General features: G+C 41.8%; 1 protein-coding gene and 1 long non-coding RNA gene across 12 annotated transcripts in view; one reads left to right on the plus strand and one right to left on the minus strand.

Annotated features, from left to right (window-relative positions):
* Positions 1-24,485, plus strand: part of Slc12a1 (solute carrier family 12, member 1) — a 77,493-nt gene extending 53,008 nt beyond the window's left edge. For all 10 annotated transcript variants that reach the window (XM_030248885.1, XM_030248888.1, XM_030248890.1 and 7 more), the window contains 8 exons: positions 498-580; positions 8,492-8,635; positions 12,267-12,398; positions 12,624-12,735; positions 14,220-14,306; positions 20,411-20,546; positions 22,126-22,193; positions 23,210-24,485. In XM_030248885.1, coding sequence (XP_030104745.1) covers positions 498-580; positions 8,492-8,635; positions 12,267-12,398; positions 12,624-12,735; positions 14,220-14,306; positions 20,411-20,546; positions 22,126-22,193; positions 23,210-23,345 — 898 coding nt within the window. In that variant the 3' untranslated portion in view covers positions 23,346-24,485. The remainder of the gene's footprint in view (positions 1-497; positions 581-8,491; positions 8,636-12,266; positions 12,399-12,623; positions 12,736-14,219; positions 14,307-20,410; positions 20,547-22,125; positions 22,194-23,209) is intronic.
* On the minus strand, positions 559-12,837 carry Gm14002. 2 transcript variants are annotated; one of them, XR_866695.2, is made up of 4 exons: positions 11,815-12,837; positions 11,031-11,353; positions 6,148-6,222; positions 559-4,594 (listed from the first exon to the last, which is right to left on the minus strand). It is a non-coding gene; the product is annotated as a predicted gene 14002 (long non-coding RNA). The 2 variants fall into 2 exon arrangements; XR_374951.3 differs by lacking the exon at positions 11,031-11,353.
* Positions 24,486-26,389: the final 1,904 nt, after the last annotated feature.

The following is a 26,389-nucleotide window of genomic DNA, read 5'->3' on the forward strand; positions in this document are numbered from 1 at the left end:
GGGCTGACCATAAACTCAGAAAACTGTCTGCCCCTGCCTTCTGACTGCTGTACTGGAGACATTTTAGGCCATGGGCTTAGTGTCAGACATCACTGAAGATGTCTGCCCAGTGGCAGAGAGGAGAGGCTGATAATCAAAAGATTTTGCAATCTATAAATGTTCCATTTTAAATACATCAGATTATTTAGATCACTTAATAACAGATTGATTTTTTTACAAGTATGTAGAGATCTCTTAACAAAAATATCTAGCTGGTGGGACTATTTTAACAAATCAGCTTTAGGGTGAATAGTCTATTTACCTCTACACAGAATTTATTTTTTTAAAGGCACAAAGAAAGAAACAAAACAAAACAAGACACTGGCTCTTAGCTGTATTCTAAAGTGAATTTTAATAGTTTCATGATATCAAAATCCTAGAGATGAGTTTAATGTTCACCCCAAGTGTGAGGGTTAAAGAGAACACTGGACACATTCTAATGTTGCTTCCTCTTTCAGTGACGCCTTTGACTTTGAGATTGGCGTGGTCATAGTCAGAATCAGCCAAGGCTTTGACATCTCTCCGGTTCTCCAGGTACAAGGTAAATATTTTCCTTATCCACTCAACAGATGGTGAATTGTTTTAGGTGGTTGGATCAGAACAGCGCTCAGTGTAAATAAAATGATTATGCCTTAGCCCATGGTGTGTGTGCTCCCTCTGTGCCTTCTCATGGAAAACACATGCAGCCTTTGCCTTGGTTATCAGAGATGTAGACCAACTCAGGCTAGTTAATGATTTTTCTTACTTCAATACCACAGCATGGAGGTAAATAAACACCTCCAGTAAAGTAGCCTGCCAAATTAATTTTTGCAAGATGTTTCAAAAAATGAAGCTGTTTTTGTTTTTCCCATGGCAAAGCATGTATTTGCCTTTAGGTGACAAGACATGAATGAAATGAATCTGAATGTGTCATGCCTGTGAATCACTCACTTAACTACCACACAGGCAGAAAGACTCATTCTGACTAGCAACTGTTTCTTCTCTATAGATAATTTGGTAGAGTTGTTTAGTCTTAGAATGTAAACATATTCTGTTGGTATATGAGGTAAGGAGAGCATATAAGAGGTATTTCTGAAAGATACAGAGAGAACACAAATATCCTCTTCAATGGAACTTAATGGAGTCCTCTAATGACACTGAGATGAGGGGATATTTTGCGATGGATGCCTGTCGTGTAATATGCAGAGTGTAGGTGAAGATGTTAGTGTTGATGATAATAATAATAATAATATGTTAATAATAATTAATAATCCTGGTTTATACACTTAAGAAACTGGCACTGTAGTGGGGAAATAGATATTACTGTGATTGTTACATATGAATGAGAAATTGTAGAAAAGAAGGCATATATAATCCCAAAAAGGCTTCCTGGAAGAAATATGGTTTGGAGTTTAGCGGATAAGTATGAGTTAGGTAAGCAATGTGGAGGGAGAGAAGACTAGTAAGACTTGGGAACGAGCATCTCCTGCCCAGAGGTGAGTGTGAGGAAAGGCTGAGATGAGAACTGGGAAGGGGTGGGTACATGCACAGTCAGAGCAGACTAGTACCACCAAAGGGGAAAGTATGACTGACTCTTACTCTTAGGGGCTCCCTGAGCTTCTTCTACCATACTGAAAAAGGCAGATCATAGTTGGTCACCAACAAGAATGCTCAGAAGAATTTCAGTGAGGATATAATGGTCAAACATGGGTTATAAAGTTGATACTATTTCATTCATTTGGGGCATGACTCAAAGAGGCCTAGAATGCAGGAAGGAATCTCATTTTCTTTCATATGTGAAATCTAGATTTAAATATGTATACATATGCATACATATATGTGACATTGAAGCATAAGTGGGTATATTTGGAGGTAGAAAGGGAACCAGTAACAGAGGGCAGGACAGATAGTAGAGGGTAGTCAGGGGGTACAAATATGAGCAAGACACAATGATATATATGTTTGAAAATGTCCAAAAACCCCACAAAATAGTAAGATAAGAAACTAATTTTTTTTAATTGCAAGGGTATATATACATAGTCTAGATTTCTCTAGAATAATAGTGTTGGAATCCTTGTTCAGGTCTTGCTTAGGCAGCCATATTGTTGAGTTGTCACAGGAAAAACTTGCCGGTCATGTCTAGGAGACACTCTCCCACAGCAGATTTCCTGGTTCTCTAGCTCTTACAATCATTATGCCACTTCTGCCATGCTGTCCCCTGAGCCTTAGATGCATGAGCTGTGTTGTAGATGTGCCAGTTGGGGCTAGGCAACACGCGGTCAGTTCTTCTCTGCATCTTGGTCAGGTATGGTTTCTGTCATTCTCCCCATCTACTGGAAAGAGAAGTTTCTTGGATGAGGAATGAAGACTACTCTTTTAAGGCCCTGAGTATAAGCCCTTAGAATTCAGTTAAGGATGTTGCTGCTTTAGTAAAGTGGCAGTGGTATGTTCTCCTCTAAGATCCATGACTTCACGAGTCGTGGGTAGCTGGCAGGTCTCCAGAACTAGGCATGGTCTCCCTCATGTTGAGCTGGCCTTAAGTCCAATTAGAGAGCTGTTGGTTACTGCCAAGCTATAAGTGCCACTATTGCATCTTACCATGCTGGTCATTGTTGTAGTTCATGGACATCAGAGCTGGGTAAGGCTATGAACTGCTTCCCTCCTATGGAAGCTTCCATAGAACCTTCTGGTACTATAAAAGCTAATCCTCAGGAAAAAGGCTTCCTGGTCAGATCCACCTTGTAGCCTCGGAGTCCTGTGTCCTATCTACTTTGACTTTTTTTTCTGGCTTTGCTGCCGTTATGTTTTCTATCTAAAAGCAAGAATGAAAAACATGCAGCTTGCATTTAGTTTGTGCATTTGCTTTGTGTATTATGTTAGTCTCTTCAAGCTGATATATGTGATGGAGCTGAAAACATCACCTCTACTACCTCTCACTGCTCCAGGCACCGGAATGTACTGCGAGTTTATTCCCATGAAGCCACTACTAGAATATGTAGTGTTTCTCAAAGAATCCTGAACTACAGCTCCTTTAAATTTCCCAAAGAACAAGTAGTGTTTAGATCAGCTTTGATGTTTGGATACTTTCTACTTCTTAACTAAGATGGGAAAATACAGTTAGATGTTAATAAAATAAGTACCAACTGTCTAGGTAAACAAAAATGCAATGTCACACAAATACACAGAGAACATGTGAGATAAAAACAAACAAACGTAATGACAGAAATTAGCTTGATGCCACAGCCCCATGCTTTGTTATGAAGCTTCAGTAATTTATGGCACAAGCCTCATAGTAGATTTTGGATTAGAAAAAACAAACTTGCAGTTCATTATATTATACTGTAATGTAGGGCTTAATAAGAGCCTGATAAATCTTCAGTATTGCATTACAGTATGTTAATGATTATCATCATAGCTTTCCCAACATGGGCACTGCAGTGTCATCACAGATTATAATTTAAGGGAAACATTAGCAATTCAGAGCCCATATACTACAGTTAATAAACCACTGAGTAGAAATCAGCTTTCCTGGTAATTTACCAGCTAATGGCAGTCGTTTCTATACTGTGTCACAGACTCATACGACAATAACTTTTTGTATAAATAAGATCGATGCTCATAACATTATAACTCGTTCACTGCGGCAAGTCACCCGGTACTGATGACTAATGTTTCTTCTTAATAAATTAATTTATTGCCTGACAACACACCAAAAAAAAATGTGACATTTCATATTTTTCACATCCCAGAGGTATTTAGCAAGTTTGCCAATTACAACAAAGAATCCAGATTGCACTGGTGGTAAACAAAGTGATAGAGTGTGAGTCACAATTGAGTACCCTGTGTAAGTACCACGCGATTTATGACCCGCTCAGAGCACGGTGATACTGCTGTGTCTGATCGAGTGGCTTTGCAAAATAAAGACAGATGGCCTAGCAGTAAATAATTGCTTGATTGGAAGGCAGGGCTGCAGGACTGCTCCCTGCCATCCTGCCGTCAATCCAGCCTGACTCCACCTAGGCATCAGCAACTGATCCATGTAAGCACGTGCGGCTTCAAGGTGATTGGCCAAGGAAAGAGTTCTAATTTAATAATGAATAAAGGAAAAGGGGGTTGTGAGATGGGCGAGAATACGACTGCCCTCTGGCTTTCTCTGCTCCTCCTTCTGCTGTCCTTAAGATTCAAAGCAGATGGTGAATTATAAGCCCCTAAATGACGTCTTTTTAAAAAATGGCACAGTAGAACTCATGAGGCAATTTTGGCCACTAAATCCAATTTCAAAATGCAGTCTCTCCAGTCATTTACTGTGTGGCTGGTTTATGAAGCACTTGGGAACACGGTGATGGCTATTCAGCAAAGTCTGGGTATCTGGTCTCACTAGAGTTGTTTTGGGGTGTGCAGGAAGAAAGTTATTCAAAACCTGCTCTCAACTGACAACCTCAAGGTCATTTACTTCCTCCACTACAGCCCTGGAATTCTCTCTCAAAATCTATAACAGCGAAGGGCAGGCAGATATCATGATTGAGTCACTGAAAAGGAGTAAAGAGTAGCAGTTCTCAACCTGTGGGCCTTGACCCTGTGGGAGAAAACAGAGATGTTTACATTATGATTCATAGCAGGAGCAAAATTACAGTTATGTAGTAGCAATGAAGATAATTTCATGGTTGGGGGTCAATAGAAAATGAGGAACTGGGTTAAAGGGTCCCAGCATCAGGAAGGTTGAGGCCCACTGGTAATGGGGATTAAACAATAGGGTGTGGAGGCACATTCCTGTAACCCCAGCACTAAAGACTCAGAAGTAAGAAGACCAGGAGTTGAACGAGAGCCAGCCCAGGCTACAAAGTGAGCTTGAGGCTAGCTGAGGCTACAAAAGACTCAAAGACAGGGGTGACAGAATCTAATGTTAGAATTAGACGCAGAAGACATGTCACTAGCTACATGACCTTGGACGAATCGCCTGGGCTGGCTATGCCCAAGTTTCCTTTAGAACGAAATGCAAACTAAAACCAGCTTTCCCTACACACGAGCATCTGCAATGAAAACTTCCTAAATACCGTCGTTCCTCAATCTTCAAAGTGGAGTTGTAGCTGTGCATAGGTGCACAGGCTGCAATCCCAGCACTTGGGGTGAGGAGGCAGAGGTTAAAGACAGCCTCAGCTATGTGCAGACTTCTAGGCTACAGAAGAAAACCCTGTCTCAAAACAAACCAAACCAAAAAGGCAGTAGTGATGGTGGTGGTTGTGGCTATGGCTGTGGAACGAGTAATCTTTAATGTCACCCTCCTGGCTCCATTAAGTCACCTCCTCCTTTGTGACTAATGGTTATTTTTGCAACACAACTGGCCTGGCCGGGATCCTTCTGAAATGTTTTAGCAAAGTCTACTGTCCTTCCTGCTCCTCATTTCCAGTGAGAACAAAGGTGTGCGGTACATCAGATATAACTGAAAAGCCAGACCGTCGAAGGCCACTTCTGTTTCACACTGTGATGGGAGGAGGTGTCCGGGATGGGGGTCTTCCAGCTTCCACAAAGTAAACAATGAAGAATAATCTCTGACAAAAACTGGAAACCTCACTGTGCAGTGGAGATGGCCCCACTTTGTGGCCCTGAGACCCAAGATGGCTAGGCAAGCTGATTTCACACTTTGGCCTGTCTCCTCCTGGATCTGGGGTTCTGCAGTTTGCTTGTCCTGGAACAAACCTCCGGAGTAACTAAGACAGCAAACTCCTTTACAAAGGAGGATGTAAACCATCTTTGCCCAAGCAGAGCACTAGTTGGGGTGCATGGTTAGTAGCTAGAGACAGAGTGGGCTGGAGCCTGTCAAAAAGGGAGAAGCTCGTCCTCTATGCTGCCGTTACAGCCATCTCCAGGAAACTCACAGCTAAACTCCTGGAAAAGACTGTTCCAGCTGGAGCTCTGAGAGGCCTCCCATACAACCCAGGTCATGAGAGCCCGCCCTAAGATGACAAGCTCCAGAACCATCACGGGGGGTATGGCTTGGCATCCTGTGCCTGCAAATGTTTTAGTTTGTTTGATGAAGAGGCTGGCAGTTAATAGAAACAACTGTTAAGTCATCTTAACAAGCCACAAGAAGGCCTTCCCACTGGAGACAGAGACTGACGCCTAACTAACCTCTGTGCTCAGGTCCTGACCTTGCTCCATGACAGTCACGCACATTATTTAACCTCTCGGAACTCTGGTTTCTTCCTGTACAAAACAAAGAGAATAATTGTAGCTATTTCCAAGCTGTTTGGGAAAGAATAAACCATAGTGCCCAGAGAGTGTGCAATAAGCGGTGTTAAAACAGCGCCTGGCCCTCTCAAACGCTTCATGTGCTTTTCATGAGAAGACCCACTTCCAGAAGAAACAGAGAGAGAGAGCCTGCCTGAGGCACACATCACTTCTCTGTTCCTCCTGAGGCTCCAAGGCGGACTGCTGTTTATTTGTTTTATGAAACTCATCGGGTAGGGAAGAGAAAGTGTTCTGATGTCTCAGTCCACAGGAGGCCTGAGGCATAGAAAGACTGAAGCCACAGAAAGCCTGCTGTGGAGCTCTCCTGGGCTGTGGCCCTGACACACTGTAGATTGTCCTCACCTTTTAAAGTCAGGGCAAAAACGACCCGCCCGAACTCTAACACCATCAGCCTTCCTATGGCTGCTCTTCTTGAGACCCTTTGAAGCTTTGGGGAGATCACATGGGTGACTCGATTCTAAATCTCAAGCCACTGGCAAAAGATTAGTTGCTAAACCTGGAAAGGGGCCAGGTGGTTCTGAGTAGCTGGCTAACAGCAACATCCATGGGGTGCGACAGTTCTGACAGATTTAGTTAATGTGGAATTGCCCCTTCACAGAGAGCTAAGGCAATGGGTTCGGAGGGCTGACATTTACAGAAGTCCTAGCAGGGTTTTGTAACAGGGAATCTACATTTTCTGCATTCTCCCTTGGAGCAGGGCTTACTTCCCAAGGCTGGATTCTCAGCGGGCAATGAGATAGGAAATCTGACACAAGTTGAAGAATATGCGTGTTAGCTCAGCACTGTCCTGTGACTGTAAACTCTCACTTGCTAAGGTCAAGGAGAGATATTATATTATATAAAGAGAGGGAGAGGGAAAGATAGGAGAGAGACAGAGAAAGAGGGAGGGAGAGAGAAAGAATTTGAAACTAGGAACTTCCCAACACAATCAAAACTCAGAGAAGCTAAAAAGGCAGCCAGATACAACATCAAAGCCTGGACAGTGGCCTGAACCTTCTGAAGGAAATTTTGCACAGTTTGACTCTCGGTTTAGACTCAAGCACTGTGCACAACTTCTCAGCCACTGTCTGGCATTCTCTCAGAAACCTCAGCTCTCTTTCCTTCTTTGGCTCTGGGGGCTCACACCATGAGGTTGTTTTGTTTTCTCTATGTAGGAGACATAATCGGTACCTGATATTTTGTTCACTGCAGTTTATGTTCAGAGATCAGAGATGTTGGTTATAAGATCTGAATATCTTTCCATAATTTGCTCCCCACCCCCTTTGGCCTTTTGAGAAAGTCTTGTAGTAGCCTGAGGCCGGCATTAAACTTACTTATGTAGCCAAGGAGGACCCTTCGCCTCCGACGTGCTGGGATGATGTGTGCGCACTGCCAAGCGGTACCTTTCTGTGGTTCCTGCTCTTAGTTTTATTTTCCAGTTCAGAGGCCTTGCTATGTATGCAGGCATTCATGCTCAGCATATGTGTCCGGCATACTTCTACAATTGTTTCTGCTGCTGTTTGAAAACCTTACCTGGTAACTTGATCCGTCAGTGACTTAGCAGTGACATCATCTCACTAGATGGGTTTTCTCAATGGTTTAAATAAGTAGCCATTCTTGCCCTCACAAATAAAAGCCCCGTGACTTCATGCTGTTTTTCAGAGCCAGCTGTTACTACTTCCTGAATACAACTTACTGAACATATTACATTTTTATATTATTTTTTAATTAGGTATTTTCTTCATTTACATTTCAAATGCTATCCCAAAAGTCCCCCATACCCCCCCCTGCACTCCCCTACCCACCTACTCCCACTTCTTGGCCCTGGCATTCCCCTGTACTGAGGCATATAAAGTTTGCAATACCAAGGGGCCTCTCTTCCCAATGATGGCCGACTAGGCCATCTTCTGCTACATATGCAGCTAGAGACACGAGCTCCGGGGGTACTAGTTAGTTCATATTTTTGTACCACCTATAGGGTTGCAGATCCCTTCAGCTCCTTGGGTCCTTTCTCTAGCTCCTCCATTGGGGGCCCTGTGATCCATCCAATAGCTGACTGTGAGCATCCACTTCTGTGTTTGCAACATATTACTTTTTAATGATTGAGACAGAAAATTATCAAACCATGTGCATATTTGCATGCACTCTATTGTATTATTATATGGAATGCTAGATTATGCATAAGATTGTTCCTAGAGACTTTGTTCCTCTGAGTGAAGGTGCTGACCGTGTCTACTCTCTTCAGACGAACTGGAGAAACTGGAACAGGAGAGATTGGCTCTGGAGGCCGCAATCAAAGACAACGAGTGTGAGGAGGGCAAGGGGGGCATCCGAGGCTTGTTTAAGAAGGCCGGCAAGCTGAACATTACCAAGCCAGCCCCCAAGAAAGGTGAGCACTTTTAAATCTTAAGAGCATGACTTCAAGGTGGGCACAAAGCTGATCATCACGAAGGGGCAGAGGAAGCATCTAAGACCCTGAGTATGGGCAGGCACCAAAACATCACTTCCAGGAAAGTGGCATCATGAAGCACTGTATGCCTCCTTACTATTAAAAAAATATTAAAAAAAAAAAGTTAGCTAGTGCTTAGACAGACTGGCTGCCTCAGAATGTCTGCTGAGATGGAAAAATAGAAAATTTAGAACCAGCAATGCCCATCAATGTATCTTCCTTACAAATATGCAATCCTTACCTTGCAGATGTGTCAGGGGCATATAGTTAGCTAGTATACAAGGCAAAGGAAATACAGCTAGAAACATCCCTGTCACTAACCATAATGAGAGACTTGGTGCTCTGCTTACACGGATTACTGCCTGTAGTTTTAGTTTAGTGGTAAGCTTATCTCTGCATGTCTGGAAGACATCCCGAGGACAGAGGATCAAAAATGAGAGAATTTGTTTAAGTTGTAGAAACAGGAGACTTGTTTATCCATTTACTTTTGAAAATCACCTTCTTTCTCAATGGAGAGTAAGTTTGATTTTAATCAGGTCCACAGTGACCTCTGCTGGTCGAAAGTCAGAATGCACATAGAACACCAGAGACCGGTACACACTGGTTCACTATCAGGGGCAAGACCCAAACTGAAGCACTGCTGGCTCCTGGTCTAGGGTGACAGCAGCATTAGAAGACCACTTTCTGACCTGTGAATAATCCAATTCTGTTGCCTTATGCTGGTGCATGTAGCCCAAGGTTGAAATTTCACCTTGGTAACATAAGGGTGACAGGAAATACAAACACAATTTGTATCCCACACATTGTGCAAAGCCTTATTTTTTGCACCAAGTTTAAAAAAAAATCATTTGTTTTTAAATGTATGTGTTTGTGCTTGAGTCTGTATAAGTATCAGAAGAGGACACTAGATGACCTGGAGCTGGTGTGTCAGGGGTTTATAAGCTATCTGACATGGGTGCATGGCTCCTGGGCTCTGAACATCTGTCCTTCAGAAGAGCAGCACTCAAACACTGAGCCATCTCCCCAGCTCCTTCTCAAGCACTTTAAAACGTCATCTCCCTCCCTAAACAGTGGCACACACCTTTAATCCCAGCACTCGGGAGGCAAAGGCAGGAAGATCTCTGTGAGTTCAAGGCCAGCCTGGTCTACATAGTGAATTCCAGTATATCTAGAGCTATGTAGAGAAACTGTCTCAATACACACACAGACACACACACACACACACACACACACACACACACACACACACACACAAGACACACACACTCCCATGAGAATAGGTTTGAATCTGAAGTTGGAACTGATGTAAAATTAGTAATAAGGGCCTTTGAGGTGGCTCAGCAGGTCAGGGTGCCGGCCACCAGACCTGATCACCTGTGTTTGATCCCTAGAACCCACACGGTGGAAGGAGAAAGTAATTCCCCCCAAATTGTCCTCTGACTTCCATATGCATGCTATGGCACATATGTGCCTGCACATACACATGTGCAAAATAAATAAATGCTTAAAATTTGTGATTAGAATAAGGCTTTACATTTTTTTCTTTTCCCATTATTGTCTTATTTGTATATTAGTCTCTAGTAAATGACACAGTCTGGAAAAGCAATGGAAAGTTCAAAGTCAAAGCTCAGTCCCCTGCTCTTCCGATTGAGAGGGAGCACGGACGTCATTCATCCTCCTCCCATTCTGATTGAGAGGGAGCACCAGCGTCATTCTTTAAGCAAGGCTTGTTCGAGCCTCCATTACAGCACTTGTTTTGGTTCGGAGGTACTTTTTCTGAATGTCAACCTACCATGGTGTTCAGAAAAACAAAGTCATAACGCTGTGTGCTTTAATGCCTAGGAGTTCAAACACTGCTCTACAGGGGTTCTACACCAACCCAGGGGGGGGGGGGTTTGAGGTGGTGACAACTCTTTTGAGCTATAGATCAAGCCCAAACCTGCAGGCTCTCCTAATGGTTCCTCCAGGAGTTTTGATTTGCATGGAAGGAAGGGCAGAGTTTGGTCCATTCTACAAATAAATGTACTTTCTGTCTCAGAAGTCTTAAGGATATAAAAACAATCTGAGATACTTGCCTCAGAACCGACAGGCTCAGAACGTGGCAACAGAGGAGAACAGAGCAAAGCACCCTCAGAACCTGCTAGATCAGAGGGGGGCCCTGAAGAGGCTCCCTCAGAAGCCGCTTTCGGCGCTGCACTGAGCAGCAGTGCCAGCTCTGCCTCTTCACATCAGAGCCAGGAAATAACAATTCTCAAAGGCAAGGACACTAGAAATAATACGGACGGCATGCCAAAGGATACCCAGTGATGAGGATTAGGAAATAGGCCTGGCTCACCTGATACTCCATCTTTGTATCCATGTCAGAGTCAAAAACTTTTAAACATGGTGCTGGAGAGATGGCTCGGTGTCTAAAGGCACTGCTGTTTGTCCAGAGGACCCAATTCCTAGCACCCACATGGCAGCACACACTTGTCAACAGAAAAAGTGTAACATCCTGGGCTGAACTCCAAGGATGCACATAAAAGTAAATAGGGATCGGAAAGATGGCTCAGCAGTTCTCTTCTTCCCGAGGAAGAGGACCAGGTTCAAGCCCAAGTACCCACATCAGGTGGCTTAAAACCTGTAATTCCATCTCCATGAAGATTCAATACGTCTGACCTATCACACACACACATGAAAAAAATAAAAATAATCTTTAAACAAATTAATAAATATTTTAGAAAAATATTTATCACTTCTAAATCCATGTCTCCTGGACTTTTTTTTTATCATTTACAAAAACTCATACAACTTAACCTTAATTAAATTTAATTTAAAATTTCAGAAGGTTGGGTACCTATTTAGCGTTGTCACAAACCATACTCATAACTGGAGCATAACTGGACTAAAACAAGCGCACATGCCTTTGTAGCTCTTGTAATTCACTTCTTCTGAAAAGAGTCTTTTTATTAACATACAGAATTGGGGTTCATGATAGTGTTTTTCAGGCAAGGTTTGGTTTTGTTGTTCCTTCCCCCCTTTGTCCCCCTTCCCCCTTCTCTTGTTCCTACCCCACCCCCTGGCCTCCTTCTACATCCATGTCACATGTGACACTGTTCTCCCCTCCCAGCCATACTCACTGCTTATGCTTTCATGGTCTTCTGAACAAAACCGAAACAGAATAAAAACCCCCGTAAAGGAGGAAAGATTTACTTTGGCTCAAGATGAGCCATCATGACTTGCTTCATCTCTGGCAGCAGAAGCCCGAGGCAGACGCTGTTCAAGTCGGGCAGACCACAAAGCACACAGGCCCTATGAATCAGAGCCAAACTATAATGGAAGGACCACCTCCACTGAACTACTTCCTCCAGCTGTGCTGAGCCTCTTAAAGGCTCCTCAACCTCCCCAAACAGCACCATCATCGGGGGGGGGGGCCTCAAAATGTAAGCTTTTCATATTTGGGGGTATCTTTGACATTTAAGCCACCACATGCTTAAGTTATAATTCCATTGTGAGAATAAGGAGCTAAAACTAGCCCGCTGTTTCTGTCCTCAAAAGACAAATAGATGCTCCACTGTGTCCTCCATTTCAGACGGCAACATCAGCAGCATCCAGTCAATGCACGTCGGGGAGTTCAATCAGAAACTGGTGGAAGCCAGCGCTCAGTTTAAAAAGAAGCAGGGAAAAGGCACGATTGATGTTTGGTGGTTATTTGATGATGGAGGTAAGCCATCCAAAGTGTTCACTGAGAAGCAGAACTCCTGCCTTGTTATTTTAACAAAGTTCGCGTATATGAGAAGGGTGTCGGCTCGAGAACCCAGTTTCTGAGTTCCCAAAGACCACAAGTCATTTAACAGCTATGATAATGGGAATGGATAAAAATAACACTCTCGTCTTTTCCTCTCAATTTCTCTCATCTTCTCTGTGGTTAACTCACTCTTTATTCCAGGGTTAACACTGCTTATCCCATATATCTTGACTCTCAGAAAAAAATGGAAAGATTGTAAGTTAAGAATCTATGTTGGAGGAAAGATCAACCGCATCGAAGAGGAAAAAATTTCGTGAGTAACTTGTGACTGACCTTTCTGGGTCCTCTGAGGACAGGCTGCTCCGTTGCTTTAAATGTCTTTGGGAGAACTAGGTATGAGACATACCATAATTACCAGCACTTGGGAGGCAGGCAAATCTTTCTGAGTTTGAGCCCAGCCTGGTCTACTACATAGGGAGTTCAAGGTCAACTTAGTTCACATGTTGAGTTCCCAGCAAGCCAGGACTATATAGTGAGACTGTGTGTCTCAGAAGGAAGGAAGGAAGGAAGGAAGGAAGGGAGGGAGGGAGGGAGGGAGGGAGGGAGGGAGGGAGGGAGGGAGGGAGGGAAGGAGGGAGAAGTGGAGGGAGGGAGGGAGGGAAGGAAGTAGAGGGAGGGAGGGAGGGAGACAAACAGAGACAGAGACTTTTAAATTAAAATTGCATCATATCTTGTAGATTTTTCATTAGTGCAGTCACTGGGAGCTGAAGCATTCATGTGAGAAGAACAAATGTCCAAGAGCATGGCTTACTCACACTGTCATGAGAAACCTGGGGAGATGCCAGCAGCTCTTGGTCTTTCATGCAGGCTTAAGTCCTGAGATCTGTGACTCCCAGAATCCCCCAATAAAGACAGGACTCTCATTCCATCAGTTTTCATAGTGTCTTCTCCCTCTGAGGAGAATGTAATTATAGTATATCCGTATGTGCATTTACATTTTATAGCAAGAATATAATTATATTTATATATTTACTTTCAATGGAAAAATTACAATGCTCATGCAATAATATTGTACATATTGATTCCTCTTATGAAGTGGATAGATAGATAGATAAGTGGATAGATAGATAGATAGATCTAAAGAGAAACAAACAAAATAAATAACAAACCAAACTGAAAATCATTCCAATGACAAGTCTGGGGGCCTTAGTACAACCTTTACAAGATTTCTGTAGCTTTAAGTTAAAAGTACCAATTTCCAGGTGGCAGCGGGTGGAACAACATATAGCCACACACTATTAGTCTGTTGAAAACATTATAAAAGCTTCTTCAACAAGAATGCCAAGTTCTGGTAGCAAAAAGAGTTTCCCATTCTCCCTCAGGAAGATGAATGCAGAGTCCCCTTTGCCCTCTCAGTTCTCTGCACTCCTGGGATCTCTCTATTTTTATCTCTTGGATTTTATTTTTATGACAAGGTGTCTGTGAGTATGTCACGCTGGCCTGGAATTCACTGTACAACCAATGTGGCTTAACTCACAGTTCTCCTACTTCAGAGCACTGAGTTAGCAGGTGTGACCCGCCTCAGCTGACCGCTGGGCTTGCTTTCTGCCTTCAGTGGAATACACTTAACATCCTATCAAGTATGTTAGTTAATGCAAATCAAAACTGAAAAGCCTCTGTCTGAAAGCCACACTGATTGCTTTTGATACCTTAACTCAAACACAAAGGCACTTTTGATAGAAAGTAATTACATAGGCACTAGTGATGTAGGTTTTTTTTTTCTCTCTCTCTTTTCAGAATGGCTTCACTTCTCAGCAAATTTAGAATAAAATTTGCAGACATCCATATAATTGGAGACATCAACATTAAGCCAAACAAAGAGAGGTATGAATTGTTTAGCAAGCTCTGCTGACCCCTGCTTCTCTTTCTCGTGTTGCTTAACAAAGGGTGAAAATGTAATGCATTTACTGTAATGACTTCTCGATAGATGTTAAAGAAATGCTTTCACTATGTGCAGAACCACCCAGTCCATTTTAACAGAGAGAAGAGGGTTTTGGTGAGAAACTTGAGGAGAGGGTCCCCAACCCAGGGTGTTTTTGGTTCCAGGTACTCAGTGGCTCAATGCTTGGGGCCTGTGAACTTTTAATGGAGGCTCTAAAGCTATCTGAGACCTAGAATGGTGATTTATAAACCCCACTCCCAGAAAATACAACGCTGAAAGTTGAAATAATCATTTAAATGTCTCCAAAGCATGGCAGCATTTAACTCTATCAACTGTCTAGTTTCTCAATCCTATTATCATCTTAGTCATTTACAAAATGCCATAGGCCGGGAAGCTTGGCCAACCAATACTTGTATCTCAGTTCTGCAGGCCAACCAATCCAAACTCAAGTAGCTTTGGGATATGTATCTGTGAGCATTCTCTTTCTAGTTGAAGCTGGTCACATCTATGTCCAATGAAGAAAGAGTTCTGGTATCTCTTTCTCATCTCCTAAGGCACTGATTCCTTCATGGGACCTCCATCCTTATGACTCTATCTAAAGATAAGTGCTCCCTAAAATCCCCACCTCCAGACTTTACAACATTGGTGGTTTAGGTTTCACCATGTGAACTTTGGCCAACTGCAAACCTTGCAGTTCTTAACAATGGTATCTGAAAATCATTGGTATCACAGGTTATGTGTTGTCAGGATATCTCAAAGTTGCAAGGATATTGCCTGGAATCATGATCAATTATAAATTAAATGAATTGGGACTGGAAAGATGGCTCAGCGGTTAAAAGCAATAACTGCTCTTCCAAAGATCCTGAGTTCAATTCCCAACAGCCACATGGTGATTCACAACCATCAGTGGTGGGATCTGATGCCCTCTTCTGGTGTGTCTGAAGACAGCAACAGTGTACTCTTATATATAAAATTAATTAATTAATTAAAAAATACGTTAAATGAACTGCTTAGACTTATAATTTAGCAGCTACAGAAAGTTTTCTGTTGTTAAGACTAGGCTATATTTACTCTATCTTATGGATACAACTTAATACATTTGACTTAGAATAGACTAAGAACTATTAGCCCACAAAGAGAACCACACAGTGGAACATGAAGGCTTCTAAGTGCCTGGTGTCCTACAGTCCTATTGGACCTTCTTTGTTTCTGCTTCCTCTGGAAATTCTTAACAAGCTCTCATTCTACAAACCCCAAGTCTTCTCACCTCTTCCCTTCTTGTAATATAATGTTTCTTTTATGAATCTGATAAATATCTAAAAATATTAAGACTTACAGGGCATTTTATTGACCAGATAAACTTGAACTTTGTATTGTTTTGGGTGTCTTTGAGCTCCCTAAGGCTACAGGTCAGGTATAATGCTTCACAAAGCACCTTCGCTAATAAGAAAGTTGAAACGGATATAGGTAACCAGAGATGCTTCGTAACATTTCCTGTATCCTATATACCTCAAATGCCCGGCGTGCTTATGCTTCTGCACTCACAAGTGTGGAAGTAAAACAACTTACTTATAATTCCCTCTGGTAAGTGGAAAAACTGTTCTTATCAGAACTGGATTGTCGTGTGATCTCTTTTCACTTAAAGAGTTGTAGGTCATTGGGTCAATGCCTCGTGGCGTTTTCAGTCATGGGACCCAACAGGTTCATTGTGTGATTCCAGTTGGTAGAGAGAATCCTTCATAACAAAACAATCTGAACAAGTTTTAGCATGAAGCCCTTAGTGAGTGGGTTTAGAGATCATTGTACATCCTGGTAGAGAAACTTTTCTAATATCTGGGGGGCAGGGGTAGCCACTGCTTCTCTTTAAGCCCTTGTTCTTTGCTGAGCACAAGTTAGTCACCCAAATTAGTCTTGTAGTAGTGGAGTTTGTCTTCATTGCTTATCTTCCTAAATGAGTAGTTATCTCCCTTGTCCTTTACCCCTCAACCTGGTTTTATCTCCTCAGAGAGTCCTGTTTCCTTCCTAGTTTGCCATCCTAGCCTCTGTTCAGCTGCTGCAGCCACTGCCCTATGTCCTTATACTTTCTGTTCTGTCACTGAGCCTGTGATATGGTACCTTTATGAACTGGCCTCTCCATTCTTGGAGTACCTACTTGTCACCATACAGACACATGTTGTTTTACTATAACGACCCTTGCCCCATGATGTCTTCTTCTCAGGGCATTTTCATTTTTGCCCTGTGTCTAAATTTTATTCCATACACCATTGGTGTCCCTCACACAATGCTATCCTCCTCCTCAAAGAGAATGACTTCCCTTCTGTAAGAAACCAGTAAATTAGGTTTCAGAGTTTTACAGATTTTCTCCCTGCTGTATCAAAGTTGCAAAGTAAACTAACATACAAGAATGGAGGTGCCTATTGTATAATGTCCTGAGAAAAGAGGCCATCTGCCAGAAAGAGGGTGCATCTCTCACCTGTCTACTACCCTTCGGCCATTGCTTTGTAAAATGCCATGGACCCTCCTGGCAACTCACTCCCCAGGCTTTGAAAGTGGCCCTAGTTTAGAACAGAAAGTAGTTGTTTGGTCCATGGCACCCATGGCCTCTGGCAGCAAGTTGGATAGTGCAATCAAACAGAGAAAGCTCTTCTGGATGGATGCAGCGCCAGGCCACCGATCTAAGACATCAAGAGAATACTGACCCAGGAGCTGGAGAGGTGGCTTGACAGTTAAAAACACTCGCTGCTCTTACAGAAGATCTAAGTTCAAGTCCCAGCACCTACGTGGTGGCTCACAGCCATCTGTATGGGATTGGTTCCCTCTTTTGGTGTTCTTGGAGACAGAGCACTCATATGCATAAATAGGTGAGTAAACAAATCTTAGAGAGGTGGGTGAGGAAGAATGCTGTCCCAAGTTCAGCTCCCATCATGGTCTTCATGGCTGAGCAGTCTTTGTCACCACTGACAACTATCCCCAGGTCACTATTTTTGTCTTGTTCACCTGGTGTTATACAAAGTCAGTGATTTGCTTGTGGAGGCTAGTGTTAAATTATCTTTCAATCACTTTTGGTAAATCTTTCAATAACTGTGAAATGTCGCCACCTCAGAGGCATTTGACAGAACAAAAGCCAACTAAATGAGAAAATAATTGAGCATGAGAAATGTTGGATATATAGTGGTTAGATTCCATTTTTATTGTATAAACTGAATTAAAAGTCACGGGCCAAAGACAACAATCTTTATATGGAAATCAAGAAGAAACTGAAGGCAATTAACTAGATAATTTAGCTTAAAGATACTAGATGTTAGAGTAATCCAAAAAAGAAAAAAAAAAACGAAGAAAGAAACACTATTAAAGATTACTGTGAAGAAAGAAATCTTATGTAAGCCAAGGAGAAAAATTTAAATTCATATCCTATTTGTGAAATGCAAATATATCATTTTCCTCTTTCCCTTTCCCCTCTCAGGAAGAAAGCTTTATACAGTTAACATAATGCTAAACCTTGGTATAAAGAAAATTACATAGAATGCAGGACAGTTATTAGTTAATTTTAAAATGATGAATTAAACTTCATTTATATTTAACGGCAGATATTACAGATAAGTCTGAGAGTCAGTTAAAAGGCACTTTTTTAAAAAAATCACATGGGGCCTGGAAAGATGGGTCAGCATTAAGACCACTGGCTGTTCTTCCAGAGGACCAGGGTTAAATTCTTAGGACCTACATGGTGGTCCTAATAACCATCTATAACTCTGGTTCCAGTGAACTGTTCTGGTGTCCCTGGGCATCAGGCATTTTTGGTGCATGGACATGCATGCAAGCAAAACTCCCATATATATAAAATAAAAATAAATAAATCTCTTTTTTCTTCAAATTTAAAAAAGGAAAGAAAAATTAGGTAAAAGAAAATGGAAACAATGACTGCTTTAGGATCAGCTGGCTGGGACAGCAAAGGGCCAGCTAGGGACAAGCAATCAGAGGAGGAGTGGGCAAAGACAACCTCCTCGAAATGCAGTGTCCTTAGCCATGTTTCAAATGCAAGTGAAAGAAAACCTCATAGTGATTTAGATGACAGAAATGATTGTCACATACAATCAAGTACAAGTGTAGGCTGGTTTCAATTAAACAACCTAGAAAATAAACTTTATAACAAAGGACTGATTCTTTTTTCATTTTTCCTGTTCTATCTTCTTGAATAAAGCTGCCAATCAAAGTTTATTTAGCTTATCAAAGCAAGATGACTGACAATAGCAACTAGGACTTGTTCCCATCTATTCAGTAGGAGAGAAAGTCTCCTACTAAACTAAAAAGTCTCTTTCTAGTCATTGAAGTCAGGGCTTGTACTCCACTGAGGATACATTGTCTCCCTATACCACAGGGCCATAATAGGCACCATAATCCTGGGTGTATATTGGTTCAAAACTGAGTTTTGCTCAGCCCTTGTAGAAATGTGTCAGTATTAGTTGATGCTGTAGGTGGAACAGTTCTCACCAGAGATACTGTGGAAACAACTACAGATTTCCACTCCACCTCTGTTTCTTGGGCAATCATTTTTATGCTGTATTTTTGAGCCAGGTTCCAGATGAGATGCAAAGAAAAATCTAACTCTACAAAAGTAAGAACAGGTAGAGTTTAAACAGTGCTTTCCACATTAAAACCAAGTTCTGGAGCTGGTCAGCATGGTGCTGCCTCACTTTCCCAAGGCACTCACCCACACCATCCACTGCTCTCAGAAGACTACCAGTGGCCATTGTCACTCCCTTCTCTAGGCCAGGTTAGCTACACCAAGGACAAAAGTTGGAGCAATAATCCAGGATCTGAGGTCGGACTCTGCATCTTACTGACTGTCTTCACAGCTCTCTAAAGGCTGACACTGTTGGAAGTCACAGCAAATGAAAGTATTGTTGAAAGAATAATAGGGTCACTTCAGTTCTCTTGCTCATCCCCTACTTTCTGTGAGTCAGCACAATAGAAATCTATGGCACTCAGTATCTCTTCAGTCCTTAACAGAGGCTTACTGGCAGAGACAATTTTACTCCTTTGTAATCTCTGCACTTTTATCTGCAAATCCTAAATCAGGCCAGCTGATAGGATAATTAAATTCATCACTTCGTATTTTAATGTCTTAACCCCAAAGCGTATGGATTCTAATTATCATTCATCCCAAAGTTACTAAATTGTAAGTAAGCTAAATTATATAAAACCAAAGAAAATTATTCATATTGAGACCTTCTCCAGCAGAGGTCTGAAGACAAGTCCTTTCATAAATTATAAGCTTTACTTTGCGCTTTGGTTTGAAGAATAAATCTTAAGAGATTATCATGTAAGACAAGAATGAGATTCTCCTTGCAATTTTTAAATGTTCCATAGCTCTCACACACAGCTTCTCGCTTTCTCCTCAATGATTTATTTTTAGATGCCCTAAGATGGCCTCAGATTTTTAGGCATTAAATGTTATTGATTTTTGTCCTCTCGCGTAACACAAACATGAATAATAGTCATTTGAAAATCTCAGACAGCAACATTAAACATCAGGACAAGGACACCATTATTTTTGGCAGACATTTTTGCACAAGAAGTGTTAAGCCTGTGGGAGACCAGGCTAGTTTCCTCTCTGCCCAAAGCCTTCTTAGCAGTGGGCATTGTTACTTGACTTCCAGTGAGGAGGGTCCCCAGCTCTCAATGAAAAGAGATCATCTCTCATCTACAGAAACTGATAGTCTCCCATTGATCAGCATAACAAGCAAATGGAAACTCAGGTGTGGACTTAAGTGGGTACAGCATAAGTGTGTCTTTATCCACATTATGCAGAAAACATATCTGTGCATTAATAATACTGATGATCCTCACAAATGAACAAGGCCTCAAACACACCACCGCTTACTTTCACTATGGAGGGAGTGCTGTGCCCATGGTTTCCCTCATTGCAAGTTCCCCTGCAAAGATGACTCCTAAAAGATTTGCATACTATTCAGCTCTGATTCCATGCATCTGTGAAATAATGAGTCCATTTCCCACTGTGAGGCCTCCTTTACAATTCCAATTTCAGCTGGAAAGTCTTTGAAGAGATGATTGAACCTTATCGGCTTCATGAAAGCCACAAAGATTTGACCACTGCTGAGAAATTAAAAAGAGAAAGTCCATGGAAAATTACAGATGCAGAACTGGAAGCAGTCAAGGAAAAGGTAAGGACTTGTCTTCCTAAGTTTTCACTTTACTGTCTAATTAGATCAAAGGGGTTGATTTAAAAAATGAGACATCTGGTCAACCTGTCTTCCTGAGCACCCTGCATTTTTAAGTACTTTTCAATCATATGACTGCATATAATCGTTTAGAAAATCTTTTCATTTTTCTTCCTAGAAAATGACCTATTTTTAACTTAACAAAACAAGTTATTAGTTCATATTGTGATGTCTCCTTTGAAATTTATTTTTAATAATCTAAAATAAGTCATTAATCATGTGATGTGATAAAGGTAAGTTTAACACAATTTAAACAATAGCAGAGACCTTCAACCTGTTAAACATAGCTGTGAAAATTTAACAAAAACATCTATAGAAATTTATGATGTTTTGTTTAGAATAAAGAATACAGATGTTGTACCTGGTGCTAGCAAGATAGCTCATCAGATGTCCTGAGTTTAGTCCCCAGGTCTTATTGTTCAGGCAGAAAATATATTCATAAAAAGTTGTCCTCTGATATCTACAAACAGTGCAATACACATACAGGAATAATAAAGTAATATTGCGTGTGTGTGTGTGTGTGTGTGTGTGTGTGTATGTGTGTGTAAGTTGAATCTGGCACACACCATAAGGTGAATGAAAAACGATGAGCTTTCCTAGACAGCCTGTAATGCCAGCATTCTGGAGGCCGAGGCAAGAGGATCACAACCCCTAGGCCAGCCTGAGGCAGACACAGAACAACCAGGAGTTTCTCTCTGGCCTGAACTTAAATTCAACTGGTGGGTAGTACTGATAATGAAAACAAAACAAAACACCAAACAGGGATGCTGATCTAAGTACAAAACTCAGCATCTTAATTGGACGTTAAAGAACAAGAGTCAAAGGAGCTTCAAAACTACAAACACAGAAAAACTGTATTAGGATCTAAGCTGGGAAACTTAGAGGAAGAAAATATTAACTCTTCCAGTATTAGGAAAACAACCCTAGGATAGAACAATAAGTATAATTGTTCTAAGAGACATAGTGTATAATTAAGCAACGCAGACACCTGAGGCTGCTTCTGAACCAGTGAGATACAAAAGTAAGTAGTATTCTCATCACTGCAAAATAATTTTCCAATGAGTTTACTGGTGGCTTATTACAGAAAACTAGTCCCATAGGAATATTGTCAGGGAGCTGAAAGAAAACAGAATAGAACAAAACCTATCATCTTAGGCTATCAAAGCAATAGCAAGATTCAATTGGCTTTCTTCAAATGAAAGCCTGTTCCCAAACTCTCTGTTCTAGTCTTTTTGTTTGTTTCTTTGTTTGCTTTGGTCATCTGTCGTGTTTGCTTTACACCCCCAGAAACTAATTAGCCACCATATTACAGTGACAATTCAGACTCACTTTACATTTCTAAAATTTCCCATGAAGCCTTGCAACATTAAATCGTCATTTTTAAAAGCACACCCTATTTATTTTTAGAAATGGCTTTTAAAAATGATATCTTCTGCTTATCTATGACTTGAGGTGAGGAGATAAATTCTCATCCAGAATTCTGGTAGACCTGCACTCAACTCAGTCTAAATACTGTCCACAGAGTTACCGTCAAGTTCGACTGAACGAGCTCTTACAGGAACACTCCAGAGCCGCCAACCTCATCGTGTTGTAAGTGTCGCTGGGCAGTTATGATTGGTAGGAAGAAAGGATAGGGTGAGTGGGCTGATCAGACTAAAGGCCCATGACTCTTCCAGTGCGAAGTTTTGGGGGTTTTTGTTGTTGTTGTTTTTTGTTTTTTAAGATAGGTTGGCCAGTATAGGAGTGAAGGAAGATAAATGTCTCCCTTAAGACAGGATGACAGAATCCTGGGGACTTCAGCAGAACTTGCTTGAATTTTCTAGCAGTCCAACAACACTCATGGGGCTGGGAACATGTGTCCATGTTGGACTGACACTACCCTTATCGGCCTACATGGTCCAGGCTCCAGGAGCCTGACCTCTGAAATTTCCTCCCAATAGCCCAAGTGGGCCATGGGGCTCGCAAGCATCTTCCCTGTGGGTGCTCCCTGAGCTGTGTATGTCCGTGGCTAACTCTGTACAGTGTACAGTGTGGGAACAGGTCAACAAAGAAAAAAGGCCACGAGCTTTTCCATTTTCATTTCTTATCGCATGGCCCTACCAATGTTAGGAAAATACCTACTGAAAATATTACTCATGAAATGAAGATTGGTGCTAAAAATGGGGAAATGTCCAACTATTTCATGTTTACCTCATGAACTGACCCAAATGTCAAGAAGTATGTGTCTTAAAGTATGTTGTGGCCTGAAGAACTGCCACATCTAATGTCCCCTTCAAAAAACCAGGAAATATTGCAGGCAAAAGTAACTGCCTCCATACGATGGATGGAGATTTTTGATTAGATTCTTTATTTAATGAAAAATCAGAAGTTACAATTCTATTTTGTCTGTATAATGATTAAGCCACTTTTCTCATTTATAGATGTTTGCATTATCTGAAAAATGCATCAATTTAATTTCTGTAGTCAAAGTAACGGCTGTGCTTTCCTCTGGGGCGGGGTGGTGGTGGTGTTGTGATAAACCTTTCGTTACTAATTCAGAAGAGCAGATAATGTCCCTGCCGGCTGTAACTTTCTCTTTGGTTTTAATTTTTCTTCCCTGTTGTCAGGAGCCTTCCAGTGGCAAGAAAAGGATCTATTTCGGATTTGTTGTACATGGCGTGGTTAGAAATCCTGACCAAGAACCTTCCTCCTGTGTTACTGGTTAGAGGAAATCACAAAAATGTCTTAACATTTTACTCTTAAAGCCTGAAGGATGAGAAATGTTGTGCCTTGGTGTCTGAATAATTCTGAAACACATCTGGTTCTTTGTGTTTTAAAACCTCTTCTATGAATATACAAACCTCTGGAGACTAACCTAACCGATTCTACATAAGTTTTGTCTTTTAAAAAAAAGTTATTATTAATGGGAGGTTTTTTTCCCACTAGCTTAAAAAACATTGAAAGCCATGAGACTCCTAGAAAAACACTTTTCCGTTGTTGCTGGTAAATAAGAAATTAATAAAAGCTGGCTGACATGCTTACAGGATATGCTAATCTAGCTGTGAGCTCCAGGCAAACTTTATCTCGTTTCTGTAGAGTCTGCCGCATGGCCCTGGTGCAGGCCACAGGCCCACAGCGGGCTCTCCTTAAGTTCTTATTGACAGGCTGGTATGGTGAAGGCAGGTGGCTATCATAGGAAAAGGCCTGCTGGGTCAGTGGCCTGATTCTGCTTGGCCTCCTGAGAAGTTTGTGAAGATTTAAAAATCAATATCTGGAAACTCTAAGAAGGACTGAAGTCTACAAAGTGTTCAAAGCAGTTACCTAAATAAGGTTTATTTAATGCAGCGGATAATAAGCTTACCCTCTGATCACATGTAGCTTACACTTGCTGCTAGCTGGAGGTATATTAGGTAGGTGAGCAAGAGACCCATGTTCCACTTACATGAAATAGAGTCTTAACATACAAATATCTATTGTCTTCCTGGCTAAATATTTTGGTATTTCTACCTTAGTACTACTTTATTTTTTTCTCTCTCTAAGTGGTATGCATAGATGAAATAAAAATCGATGATCTCATAGAAAATTAATTTCACAGGTTTCCAATCCACTATTAAAAATGTATCCAGATCCTACATTTATTTACTTTCTAAATATATAGGTATTTAACCCGTGCTTTACAGAATAACAAAGATATAAATGGAGACACATGTAAAATTTAAAAATAGAGGTGCTGATTTTTCTTCTTGTTAGTGTGTGTATAATATTTAATCACAGAAAAAATGCTTATATGATAAATGGCTTGCTTTTGGTTTGTGTCATTTCTTGGCATATTTTGACTGGGGGATGTTCGTGGGGGCAAATTGACCTGAAATAAAATCACTACATTTTGTTTGCTTTGGCAAAGTAGTGTATTTTCCTTTTCTGCACTGTGAAATGGTTCGCTGACGTAAGCAGGAATATTGCATCGGGTGGTCCCACAATGTTTAATGATAGGGTTCAGGATGCGTGTTTCTAACCTTAGCTTCACTCAGAGGTAGGCAGAACAGAAGCAAGGAGCAAGGCCTGAGCAGCAAGCTTCCCTAGTCCACCTCCGTGGACTTACCTCAGCCTCTTGGCCCTGAGGCTCTGAAACCTGACTATTGACCAAGTGAAGCAGACCCAGATTCCTTTGAAATACTAGAGTGTGTCTCTAGGAAAGGCATGGCGTGTATCAGTGAGCAACACGTCCCCTCGCCGTCGACCTGTTGGGATTGGGAGGAGTCTGGAACTGGAGGAAGGAAATGGTGAGCAGAGATGTGGGGGCTAAGGACTGGCTTGCCCAGCAATCTGGAGCTGGAATGTTCCTTCATCGTAGCCCCAAGAAGGGAGAAGAGTGCCTGGACCTTGTACTCCTGCATGATTAGGGTGGCTCCCTGGCTGTGGGCTGCCCTGGAGGGTGTGTGAACTTGTTCTCTGAAGGGAACTGAGGTCTGTCTCCCAGTTCACAGACAGACAGCAAGCTCTTCACTAACAACTCTGGGAAAGGTTAGCATCATTTCTGCCAAGGGGAGAATAGACTAAAAAAACAAAAGCTCTCTCCTCTCAGGCTGGCCTGGGTTCAAGTCTCCGTGTATTAATGGGGCGCACTCCTTAGGCATTAAATGATAGACTAAGCCTAGGTTTGTTTGTTTGAGGGTGTTTGTTGTTGCTGCTATTGTTTTTTTGTTTTTGTTTTTGTTTTTGTTTTGTTTTGGTTTTTTTTGGCCAGGTAGGGTCATACAGTTCAGGGTAAATTCAAAAGGACCTTGAACTTCTCCTCCTGCTACATCTACCTCCCAAAGCCTGGAATCTCAGTTCTACACTACCTTTCTAGCTTATGTGGTGTTGGGGTTGAACCCTAGGCTTCATGAACGCTAGGCAAGCACTCTCCTGTAGCTGGTCTCTGCTACTTTGTGGACTCTTTTTTTACCACCCTTGATCCCCACCCCTGGTTTCATCCCCTAACACTGGATAGGAGAGAAAGGAGAGAGAGAGAGAGAGAGAGAGAGAGAGAGAGAGAGAGAGAGAGAGTCCTGAATCTAATTTCTTTCCTTTTGTTTCTTCTTTGAGCATGCCTACTAACAAACCACAACCAACACCCTTGAATGACCACCGCCTATTGGGGCTCTAGCAGCAAAGAGGTGGCAGCAGTGACAGAACACTATCTGCCACTCGGAGCTTTGGCACAAAGGGAGGGAGTCAGAGGCAGGAGAGGGAAAGCACGGCTTTCTCTCTAGAACTTCTAGAAAGAAAGGCAGCCTTCCCAGTGCCCTGTCAGGTTTAGATAGGTGAGAGCTGGGTTGGACTTTTGACTTAAATTTAAGACAGTGTTTAAGCCCCTGAGACTGTAACACTTTGTTATGCCCAGCAATAGAAGACTGAGAGTTGCTGGATCTGGTGGTGCAGGTCTGTAATTGCAGCACTCGGCGGAAGCAGCAAGATCAGGAGTTCAAGGTCATCCTCCTCAGGGAGTTCAAGACCAACCTGGGCTATGAGAAACCCACCCCCAAAACAACAAACAAAACAAAGGCAAAGCAGAAAAAGAAAAGAAATTTAAAGAGGCCACCCACTAGAGGAGTGGTCCTCAACCTGTGGGTCCTGACCCCTATGGGTAGCAAATGGACTATCCTTTATATCAGATACTTACACTATGATTTATAACAGTAGTACTAGTCCTAAAGTTACAGTTATGCAGTAGCAGTGAAATAACTTTCTGGTCGGGGTCACCACAACACGAGGAACCGTGTCAAAGGATCTCTGCATTAGGAACCCTGAGAACCAGTGACTTA

This window comes from Mus musculus, chromosome 2, assembly GCF_000001635.26.
Source record: "Mus musculus strain C57BL/6J chromosome 2, GRCm38.p6 C57BL/6J".
Classification (NCBI taxonomy): domain Eukaryota; kingdom Metazoa; phylum Chordata; class Mammalia; order Rodentia; family Muridae; genus Mus; species Mus musculus.